Here is an 11625-nt window from a genome sequence, read left to right as displayed (position 1 = left end):
CAAAAAAGTACCAAGACTTAATACTATTTTTATATGCTACTCTGAAAGTATAAGCATGATGTTAACACCCACAGATATACTTGAAAGATTCACTTTCCAGCCTCCAACTGTGAGAGGTAATAGCACTTCCAACTTAAGCCTTCAAGTCATCCTTAGCACTAATCAGTGATTTCAGTCAGAGTTCAGATTCTAATACTGCCACAGAGAAATACCTTTCAGTTTTTATTTGTAAGTGGAAACTTACTGTCTGCTTGTGCCTTCTCTGCCCTCTAAATGTCACCTTTTCTCCTATTTGAAAAAGTTTCTCTAAAAGAAGTCTTTAACAAAAAAATAAAATAAGTTAGGTAGTTTACAAAGCAGTATTACTAATCTAGACAATTATAGCTATAAACTAGACTGACTGTAAAACTATATACACCTTTCCAGAAAACTAAGACTAAATCCCAAATATTCGAATAATTGTGTCAATTCCAACTATTCAGACCCATACACCTTGGTGTTAAAATGCCCGGCCTAATAGCTGTTGCTCCTGACTACAACTAACCACAAAGGGAAAAAAGGTAAAATTCCTGACCAATACTGTTCACTAAACATGAAGATATCCCTAAGCTTAATACATTATGATTGAGGATAAACCACTAAGCAGTCAATAGCTTTTGCAACAGCTGCAGGAGATAAAGTCACCTAAGGCTTAATGAAATTAAGCCTTTCCAGTTCATGGGGTTTTATTCTAGCTTCACTCCATCATCACTGGGAGAAAACAAGAACTAGCAGCTCAACTATCCAGTATTTAAATTACAAGAGAAAATAAGTTAGTGTCACAGATGCTTCTGTAACACCTCTGCCTCACTACAGCAGCAAAGCCAGTCCCTAATTATTTCTGATTTAGCAGATCCTTTACACTTAGATATCCTAATAACTGACTGAAGATGATAATAACCTCAGTGTTTGGTGCAACCCAGGCTCATCCTGTGGACAGGCATGCAGCACAACCATTTGCTAGAAGGAAATGGTACCGAAAGGAGCAGCTGAGGAAACAGGGTTTGCTGTGACAAACACTGAGGGCCATTTATCTTTTCCTCCTTTCAAAGTCATAATTTGCTACAGTGCTTTTCATTTGGTGAGGGTAGAAAGGCTCAACCACATCAAACATCTTCTCTTCCTTGAAGACAAATTTTATTGTTGTCAGCATTAACTCAGCTCTGCAATGGGGTTCCAATTTCCCCATATTGCACTACTCCCGCAAAGAACAGTCTAAGTGCAGAAAATCAACAACTCCAGCCCTCCTGGGGGCTGGACTTCAGAGGATCTGTGACAATTTAAACCAGCTCAGGATCCATGGTGAGACTGACCTAAGAGAGCTGCTCTGACACACGGCATCACTGTTCTGAATAAAGCACCAACAACACAGTAAAGCTGTTTTGTTTTGGGTTTTTTTTAGTCAGAGTTTAAATCTGTTGGGTGTATTAACTCTCACATGTAGATGGCAAGATCGAAACTCTTGTTTGAGAAGTAACACATGAAATATATTCGAGATGTTCTTAGAACACCAGAAGTATCATAAAATGTCAGCTTCTCCATTTTCGGACTCTTCTCTAAGCAGTGCCTGATTTGCACATGGGGACAATTTATTAGGTTCATCATTCTTCTTGCTTTCTTCAGCATCCCATAATTTAATACAAATCTTGTCTTTAAGGACTGTACTGGACATGTCATCCACAGAATGACCAATCCTCCTTTGAGCAAACAGTTTTGAAGAAAACAGGAGCAGATGAAACATAAATCCAGTTCATCTTCAGTGCAAAGCCACTGATTTTCACCATTTCTTCTAATTAAGGCTTCACCAAAAAGAAAGATATAGTACCACCTTTAATAGCTGAAAATTAGCACACTCCTTTCAAAACAAATGGTCCTGGAGTGGACTTTATCTCTACCATCAGTTGTCTTCCTGAACAAAGTAGTATCTCACTGGTGGCCCTGGCAAGTCTTCCTCTCCATCAATCTCTGGAGCAAACGATACTGTCAAATCCACATACTTCTTATCAGCTGATGGTTTCACAAGCTTTTGCATCCTACAAGGAAATGAAGAACAGTTTATGATATCAGAACTGGCAGTGGGAGTTCATGGCCAGGATGAATTTCACTTCTAACAATGAAGTCCCAACATACTAAAAACCAGATTACAATGGAGAATAAGCTACCTTTGAATTTTGATACAAAACCTGTTCTTCCACCTGAGGTACAGTAAATAGTATTCTACTTTCCTTGACGGACTTCACCCATTAGTGAGCTGTTACATTGTTCACTAACAAGTGCTCAGTTCAAAAATGAAAAATGCCCTGTTTCAGATGGGATTCCTCATCTACTTGATTTCTCTTTGATGTCCTACTGAGGCACAAGGCAAAATGAGCTTTCTGTGCAGGGCTCTGGTCAGCAAGTAGGAGAAAATTCTCAATCTACCAATAATGGCTGGTATTAATATATTATTAGGGAAATCACCTTCAATGCAGACACTAGATACACAGTTCTGATGGAAAGCAATTCTGTTGGAGTCAAGACTCTTCAAGTCCTTGAATTTCAAAGGCAAATAAGCAACGAGGGGGAAAAACAGCAGGGATCTTGGACTTCTTCCTCTGTGACCACAATGTGAGTTTAAACAAAGGTAAGCTTGTCATGTCTAGTGCAACCCCTGCCCTTCACTCTCACCAGTCTCAAAAGCTACCGCTATTGCTTGGAAGCTGCACAATACAATATTGAAGTAGAAGGTAAATCAATCACGTTTCTTTACATATTGATGGATGTCTCAAAATTATTTTCTTGCCAACTCATATGAGAAATAATTTATTTCTATTCCTCACAGGTCACTTTGAGAAAGATTTCCCTTCTGGTCATCCTTTAGCACACAGGTCAAAAAGCTGCTTTCCCCAAAGTACTTGTTCCATTGCAAGAACACAAAGCATTAGCCTCTTCTCAGCAGAGATACTGAGATTATATCCATTTGTATGAGGAAACCCCAAGTTACAGACCAAGGCAGATAGCTATGTCTCTAAAATCTGCTTTTAAGAAGTATACTGGCAGTCAACACTGTAAATCTGAAATGAAGACAGTCTTGCAACACTTGTCATATTAAAGAAAGGATTTAAACACCTTAGGAAAAAACAAACACACAAACAAGACCAAAATTTGTCACGGAAACATCTTACAAAGCCTTTGGGACTGTTTATAACAGAACCCCAAGTTGCTGTAACTACATGGAAAGCTAAAGCCAAGTCTCAGGGTAATAAGAAATCCTGATATTCACAAGAAGGTGCCTTCGCACCATACTTTTGTCTTCATTACGCACCTTACTTGTTCAAAATGATTTATACAGCTGCAGGAGAAAGAATATAAACAATTTATACTGAGGCAGGCTGTAAATTCAGATCCTGGTCCAACAGGTTGTAGATTTTTTTTTTCTATAGGAAGAAGTTACCTTTTTTCTTTCCCAAACATTAATGACTAGCAACTGCTCAGAGAAAACACTGCTGTCAGAGACACATCCTTATGATACAACCAGTGAACATAATTTGTAGGTGCACTCATATCCTTGCATCCATTTTCCAGATATACTTACGTCAGTTTTAATCTTTTAATATGACCTGGCATCACTGGAACATACAGCATTTTGACTCCCTGTACGACCATAGTTGGTTCAATTCCATATTTCTCCTGCAATTCACAAATTTAAATTTATTAAAGGACTAGGGCAGCTGCACGAGCCACCAGATACAACTCTTGCTAATACCATAGCTAATTCAAAACCATAGGATCCCAACCAGAAAACTTGCAAACGCATGGACAATGGCAGATGTTTTATTGAGATACATTTGAACCAACAGAATTAATAAAAGCCTTGAAAATAGGCTTGGACACATTTACTCAGAGACATTCCCATTGATATTAATTCTTCCCAGAATTAATTCAGTTTAAACAATAACTTGGCAAAAGAAAAAAAAAAAAAAGCCCAAACCAGCCACCCAAAACAAGAAAACCCTTTCCTCTCATCTTGTATTAACCCAGTACAACAGACGATAACTTACTCTGACAGCATTTATGAAGTCCAATAGAGTAAAATCCTCTTTCCCATAAATTGTCCACCTGTCCCAGATTGTAAATGATATCCCATTTCTGTTTTAAAAAGAGAAAGGTTGTTTGTTACTTTCCAACATAAACTCAGGCACTTCCCTTAAACACGTATTGAAGAATTGCTCTCTCTTCTAGCAACTTGCTGTTTTATCTTGAGGAAAAACCTCTTCCCTCTCTGCTGCCTTTTCTCCAGCCTTTTGACCCAAGGAAAAGACACACTAAGAGCTCTAAGTCAACATGGTATCTGGCAACGAACTTCCTGAGCTTTCAGACCTACTGAAAAATAGCTTTTGTATTGACCAAGACAAGTGTGTCCAGTGTCACCAGACAGGATGTTTATTAATAAATGTGCTGCACATCTAACTCCTCTACATTTTGAAAGCCTAGCTATCCACAGCTTCCACCAAACCCAAATTTAAGCTCTTAAAAAATCACTATTTTTAAAATTAGGACAGAAGAGCATGTGATGAACTTTCCAAATGGAAAGTTCTTGAGCAACGCTCTCTGGGGCACTTTTGGCAGTACTAAAAGCTTACACCTTTAGCAGTGTATGGTCTGCTAAGGCTCTTACACCTTCGGCAGTACATAACAAAAGGATAACAGAGTTTGATGTCAAGCACTAAGCGATCCATTATCTTCCAAGTTTAAAGAACAACCAAAAAAAACCTTTCCAGTATCTAGAACATTTAATTGGAGTTTGACCCTGAACTGTGGTTCCATCACAGTACTGCAACGTGAGCACACAAGGCCTTAGTCTGGTTGTTGATTTAGTAACTACACAAATGTCGCACTTCTTGTACTGGCTCACCAAGTCGTAAGCATCAAATAGCAGGTTTCCAGATACCGCCCTCTGCCACTGTTCTTCCTACCTGATTTCTGTTCTTCTTACTTCAGCAGTTTTTGTAAAGACCATGATGGGAATGGCTAAGTTCAGAAAACAGTTCTTGTATGCTGCAGCTGAGAAGCCACCCACAACTTTAATGAGTTCCAGTGCAACCTGCAGCAAATAAAAATCACACAGTTCCATGAGACCAAACACCGTTTTTAGGTACTATGTGATCCGCACTAGTTTAGTTAAGAGGCCAGCAATGAATATAAATAAATATAATAAATAATGTCTTTGACAACTGGCACAGTAAACCACATCTGGAGATGCAACCCAAATATGCCACCAAGAAATCGATTCTGTCACTGCTAAAAAAATATTTAAAATGTTCAAAGCATTCCTAATACAGAACTCTTACCAAATTGTTTAATTCAAGACACCTCCACAAAACATGCAGTTCTGCTGAGGTCCACAAATGTTAACTACCACACAATAGATCCTTTACACTCCTGACATCGGCACTCTGACAGAAGTTAGTAATAATTACAGAAAACAAACCAAAATGCTGACCTTCAACTCCTTTCTGGCCAGCAAACCAGAAATAGAAGCACTAAGAGCTTAACACGGCTAGATCGAAGAGCAATGTACTGTATTAGTACATGAGAAAAAAAAAAAAAAAGTTTGAAATAAGCCCATTTCTTTAACGAGGCTCCATCAGGATAGTGTTAATCAATATCCAGACAATAGTGGGTTTAGGCAAGGAAGAGCAAGAGAAAGCAACATGCATTTTAAGCATTTTAAAAAGCACACTCACCAGCCCTGACACTGCAGCAGTAGCTGTTGCAATTGCAGGAATAATCTTTCCAGCAATGCGCTTTGTTTTGAATCGATCTGCTGGTTCGATATTGTACATCTTGGCTCGCAAGTTTGATGCTGCTGTTATGAAATCTATATGCCCATTACTATCATCATCTTTTTCAAAGGAGATGGGCTTCATTTTCAAGTCATCTGCTCATGAAACCAAAAAAGGAGCAAAAATTACTATTAGAAAACTGAAGGGGTCCTAAACATACATTTTATGGAACTAGAACCTTGAATTTAAAACTTCATATTTTAGAACTTGGTGCCTTACTTAAAACTTGCCTTCCCTTGCTAGAAGCAGATATGAAAGAAGTAACAACAGAGTTCCGCAATTTTATTTTCCTTGCAACACCAGGAACAGATTTTGGACAGTCCTACAGATGTTTCTTATGTACCCACCTTGCCATAGCTCCCTCCTGTGAGAATTCCCTCTATAAGCTTTATCTGTAACCATTTCAGTGTGGACTCTATAGCATGGGAGGCAGAGGTTAGGTAATCTTTCCCCTCTGTGTTCACAGGCTAAAAATGCACGTGTAGTTGTTGCCCAATGACCTCTTCATGTGGCCAAGCACAAAAATGGGATTTGAGTATCCCCATTTTAATATATCTAGAAGATGCTGAAGACAACTTTAAAAGTCTTCACAATTCAGGGTAATTTCAGATTGATTCCTTTAAGTTCTACCTCTCAGCCTTCTCATACCAGAATAATTTTCAGTCCATCTGCAATCTAGTTGGCCATCAGGGCTGTACTTAGATGCAGGTATAACAGAGACCCCTAAAACTTGCAGGAATCTCAGAATTACAGAAACATAGGGAAATATCAAGCAATAAAGAGAGTTATCTGCATGGCACTTCAGAGATCAGCTATTTGTTTCTTGCAGAATTACAGAACTGCTTTACCCAAACAAAGACGTGGACACCAGCTGCTGGCAGTGCAATCACAAGATGCTGCTCAGCTGTGACACTGGTTTATACTACTCACTTTCCAGAGCTTCGTTGGACAGTATAGACTTCTCCAGCTGGAAAATAGCATTCCTTTCATCCTCACTACTGACCGCAATATGATCTGGTTTTCTTGCAGTCTCATCAGTCTGTACAACCTGCAAGTTGTGCACAGTGTTTGAGGAACACATGAACTCCGTACAGCACAAATGTGAAGTGTACTAGATGCCCTGGCTTCCCTGCAGTCTTCCCTCCCCAGTTTAAGAGAGACACAGACTTACTGAAGCAAGCCCAGCCAAGGGCCACATAGACCATTAAGAGACTTGGAGCATCTCTCATACAAGGAGAGGCTGAGAGAGCTGGCACAGTTCAGCGGGATCTCAATGTGTAAAAGTATCTGATGGGGGAAGTACAGATGTAGAGCCAGACTTTTTGACTGGTACCCAGTGACAGGACAAGGGGTTATGGGCACAAACTGCAACACGCAAAATTCCAGAAGAAACATAAGAAAACATTTTAAAGATAAAACAATTAAACAGAACCACCAAAATTGTGAGGATGGTTGAAGAGGTAGCCAAGAGACGCTGTGGAGTCTTCATCCTCAAAGATATTCAAAGCCTGAAGGGACACAGTCCTTGATGACCTGCCCTACCTGCCCCTGCAAGGGGGTTCGACTGGGCAATGCCCAGGGGTCCCTTCCAACCTCAACCATTCTGTGATTCTGAGCCAAAACATCGTTTTTTCTTCACGAGGCAAGCATTCGTGAGACAAGAGTTAACACTGGACAAGAGAATATGAAAACACCCTGAATATTTGCTAATTTTAAATGATGACTAATGTCAGCCACTGCCATTAATACTCAAGCTGTTTTGAAGGTAACACTTCAAAAATAAACATAGAAGTAATGACACATCCTTAATATTACCAAGAAAGAAATAAAAAATTTACACTAGTCTAGGATTGCTTTAAAGTTGCTTATGAGTAACACTTTATTACTTTTATTAAAGAAGTACAGAATCATATAAACTTTGAAGAAGCTTGCAAACTTACAATCAGACCCATGCATGGAAAACGATGCTACAAATTACTTGCAAAAGACACCCCCACCCCCCCATATCTTCCATTTAGCATTCGATACATAGATACCTTAGCTATATCCAGTTAAAGCAGTCCTGTATGCCATGTTCTTGTTTCCCCAAAATACATTTTAATTTGTATTTGGTTTTGATCAGCATCAATGAAAGAAGTAGTTGGAGATGTGAGACCCTGCTGGTGGATTTGTTTTTTCTTTAAAGTAAAAATCATACTTACTTTGTTTGAAGGTCTAAACTCTGGTACCTTCACAGCTGAAATTATCTTCAAAATAGTTTCCTCTGACAAATCCTGTAATGGTTTAGAAGAAAAATGGTTTAAACACACGTCAACTCAAACGGCCCCCCAACAAAAACCACTCTATAACCTGTAGCATTTCAAAGAATACAAAAACATCCCACAAACATTCAACGATGTTTTTGTGAAACATCATCACTGAAACACCAAGTGACATTTCAGTTGCTATAGTGAACCAGAGAGGTGTGAAGCACTTGAAAATTGAACACAACTGAAGAGTGAATGTGACTTAGAGGAAGATCCAATTAGAGAGAAAAACAAAGGATAAATGGCACATAGGCTACAAATAGTAAAAAAATAAACTCCCAGACCTTAGCTAAGACACTTAAAAATGCCTTAAAAGAGAACTTTCAGATCAGTTATTACATTACACAGGAAATGGGTCCATCAAAATAAGAATATCCAAGTTCGGTGCTTACTGAAAACACCTAATACACTAGTAATTTCTTTTCCGCATTAGGAATTTAAATAAAGACGACCAAGTGCAGGCATTAGGAATTTAAATAAAGATGACCAAGTGCAGGCAGTTGCTGATCGGACAGTGCTGAAGGACAGATCACTTGCAGAATCACTTTAGTAAGTTCTTGGAAAGAACTGGCAACTGGACATCAGACCAAAGCCGAATATGTACGTCCACATTATGAGATGGGATCACTGTTACAATATAGATTACCTTCTCTGTGACAGGAACGCAGTACACTGTTGCAAAGAGTTTTGCTGCACTCACAATGAAACCGTAGTGCCTGAAGGAAAAGAGGAAGATAATTTTTGTTTGGTTCTCTTTTTACTTCAGTTGCCCAAAAGAAGGTTTGCAATCACATTCAAAGATATCTCAAATAGACACAGAAACAGGATTTCCAGCCTTCAGCACAGCCTAATATAGACGACACATTTGGAAGGGCTCAGATGTCCTCCCCAAAACTAAGAAAACTTTAAGTGCAGTTATTTAATGAAAACCACAGTAAACCTCTTAAACCTCTGCAGTCAAGAAAGTAACTACAAACGCTCACGTGACATGTGATGATAATAAAAAGCTTCACCTTGGAAATACTTCGATATTTGCCATTATCTCAGTTTTCACCCAAACTAAGAATGGCGATCCAGGCAGTTTCTCAAAGCAGGCGCATGTGCAGCAGATCAAGGCTTTTCAATCCTTCCACCACATTAATTTTTTAAATTATCTGTAATAATCAAGCCATCTAGATCAGACCCAAATCATGATGAAGAGGTCTCTTCACTAGGTCATTTTGGGTAGTCAATTTAATTTGGTGCACACCCTACATTTTATCATGGGGGCAGGAGAATCTGACAGCAAAAGTCAGTAATTCTGTCATCAGACAATAAATGCAACAGGTTGTTCTAAGTCATTTTACATTCGATGTTGTCAGAACTTCCCACAGCACGCTCCAATCTCATGCCAGTGAAAGTTAAATTACCTGCAGTGAAAGTGTGAGACAGTTCACCAAATCTGCCACAGCAGGACTATGCACTAGTACCTGTCAAGTACCATCCCAAGTTCTTGTGCTATGAAGCTGCAGTCTTGCATGTTCTGTTGTGGGTGAGTTTTATAGGATGCTGTAAAATGTATCAGAGGCAGTACCATACTTACAAAGGATCACTAACTTCAAACTTCACTGGGAAAGGTGGCCTCTTTGGTGACTGCCAAAACAAACCTGGGAAGAAGACAGAGTTAAGATGAAATCCTAGGCCATCAGGAACAGCAAGGCACAACAGACACAAAGGGGCATTTGTACTTACTCCCGTCTTTTAATCGTGTATCGAGAGGAAATGAATGAAGGAGCTGAAGAGCCTGGAGGAAACGTCAGAGTAGCTTTAGTAATTTGTCACATACAGACTGACATGACCACACTAAATTACACCTTTTTAGTAATGATGTGAAATCTTGATACAGCTTTTGAGACATTCCAACACATAGTTGAATTTAACAAGTTTGAAAAAATATAATCTAAGACACCTGTGTTGAGATGGAGAACTTAAAGACACAAGTACTACTAGACAACAGAGTGACTTGCTCTTCCTGAGAGTCACAGAACAAAGATGACAATGTCATCTCATCTGTGCAAAGCCCAAGCAAGACACTTAATCCAATGAGCAAAATGTTCCCCTAACCCTGTTGTCATTTTAGGATTCGTGCAAGCTGATTCACAATTGGGAATGCTGTGTTTATTTCTCGACATGACAACTACCACCAGGATTTCCATACATACAGATACTATATATTTATAATTACACACCACCACCACGATGACATCTTTCCTACCAAATTGCACACACACACTTTAAGCAACACTGTGGACCAGATATTCAGAATAGAATTTCAGATATTCAGAACAGAACCTCATTTCTAGGTCTTACCTACTTACCTTATGGCTAAAATACTTCTCAAATTTTACCCTTGCTAGCTCCACACACTGCGTCCAACTTCGGGGTCTTCTACTGAGTGTTTTAATAACATGAAAACAGCCTTCTAAACTCTCCCCTGACTGTATTCTCTAGATAGAGAAGGAAATATGAAAATGTTAAAAAACAGACAAGATTCTTCCCAATCTAGTCCAAGGGTAATTACAGTTTTAGTAAGTTACAGGCAAAACAAAACGGTGGATCACTTTGTGAAACGTAATTCTTTATGTGATCCTCTCCACTGTTTTTTTTCACAGGTGCTGTATTCTACTTGATATATTTCCACCAGCCCGGGTAACCATAAGCCATTACAGACTCACAAGAAAAAAATATTAAACAACTGAGTCTGATATATTACACAGCTGAATTCACTCAAAACTATGTTTTCCCTTCATCTGTGGCAGCTGGTTGTGCAGCATGATATCTACTATACACTTGTTAGCAGTGCTTCAATATTTCTGATATTTTTATATCAAGTACAGAGCACACAGGAGCTAGAGAAGCAGCCCCTGCACAAGACTTCAGTTCTTAATTATGAGACGCAGCAGAAATTCCCATTCAAATGAAAGATCAATTAATGACTTGGCCAAACAAGTGTTTGGGTTTTCTGAATAAAGTCAGAAAATAACCAAAATCTCACTGAAATTAAATGGAATAAAACATTAGTTCAAACCCTGCATTTTACCTTGGCAACATTCTCCTACCTGTAAAACTTCTTCTGCAGATGGGTATGTTTGCCAGAATTTGTTAAACAATGTAGGCTTGTGAGAAAATAAACTTTCAAACTAGAAAATAAAAAGAACAAATATCACATTTTGCAAGAAGTATTTCAGATGCCCCATTTCTCCAAATACAAAGTAAGTTACGATGAAAGCTTATTCTCTTACCTTGTCTCTTGCCCACTGTATCGTATGCTCAATGGCAGCTGGGAAAGACTTCAAGGTGCAAAAAGGTATTTCTTCTTCTGGTGGATCCCGCTGTAATTGTGGAGAATTGTGGGTAAATGCAAATTTATTAAAGTTTCTTGCTAATAACAGCATGAAGACTAGACTGTGTAAACT

At 38.8% G+C, this 11625-nt stretch overlaps 1 protein-coding gene across 1 annotated transcript in view; it reads right to left on the bottom strand.

Annotated features, from left to right (window-relative positions):
• Positions 1 to 1419: 1419 nt before the first annotated feature.
• Positions 1420 to 11625, bottom strand: part of UBA6 (ubiquitin like modifier activating enzyme 6) — a 29154-nt gene continuing 18948 nt past the window's right edge. The window contains exons 22-34 of the mRNA XM_082050411.1: positions 11452 to 11541; positions 11269 to 11349; positions 10528 to 10656; positions 9902 to 9953; positions 9753 to 9816; positions 8817 to 8886; positions 8066 to 8137; positions 6795 to 6912; positions 5766 to 5959; positions 4995 to 5122; positions 4080 to 4167; positions 3614 to 3708; positions 1420 to 2072 (exon numbers count right to left, since the gene is read on the bottom strand). Of these exons, the coding sequence (XP_081906537.1) occupies positions 1937 to 2072; positions 3614 to 3708; positions 4080 to 4167; positions 4995 to 5122; positions 5766 to 5959; positions 6795 to 6912; positions 8066 to 8137; positions 8817 to 8886; positions 9753 to 9816; positions 9902 to 9953; positions 10528 to 10656; positions 11269 to 11349; positions 11452 to 11541 (1317 nt within the window). The 3' untranslated portion in view covers positions 1420 to 1936. The remainder of the gene's footprint in view (positions 2073 to 3613; positions 3709 to 4079; positions 4168 to 4994; positions 5123 to 5765; positions 5960 to 6794; positions 6913 to 8065; positions 8138 to 8816; positions 8887 to 9752; positions 9817 to 9901; positions 9954 to 10527; positions 10657 to 11268; positions 11350 to 11451; positions 11542 to 11625) is intronic.

The sequence above is a fragment of the Streptopelia decaocto genome, assembly GCF_964273445.1.
Source record: "Streptopelia decaocto genome assembly, chromosome: 4".
Taxonomy (NCBI): domain Eukaryota; kingdom Metazoa; phylum Chordata; class Aves; order Columbiformes; family Columbidae; genus Streptopelia; species Streptopelia decaocto.
The sequence above is the reverse complement of the archived record's forward strand: the minus strand, read 5'-3'. Positions and strand labels throughout refer to the sequence as shown.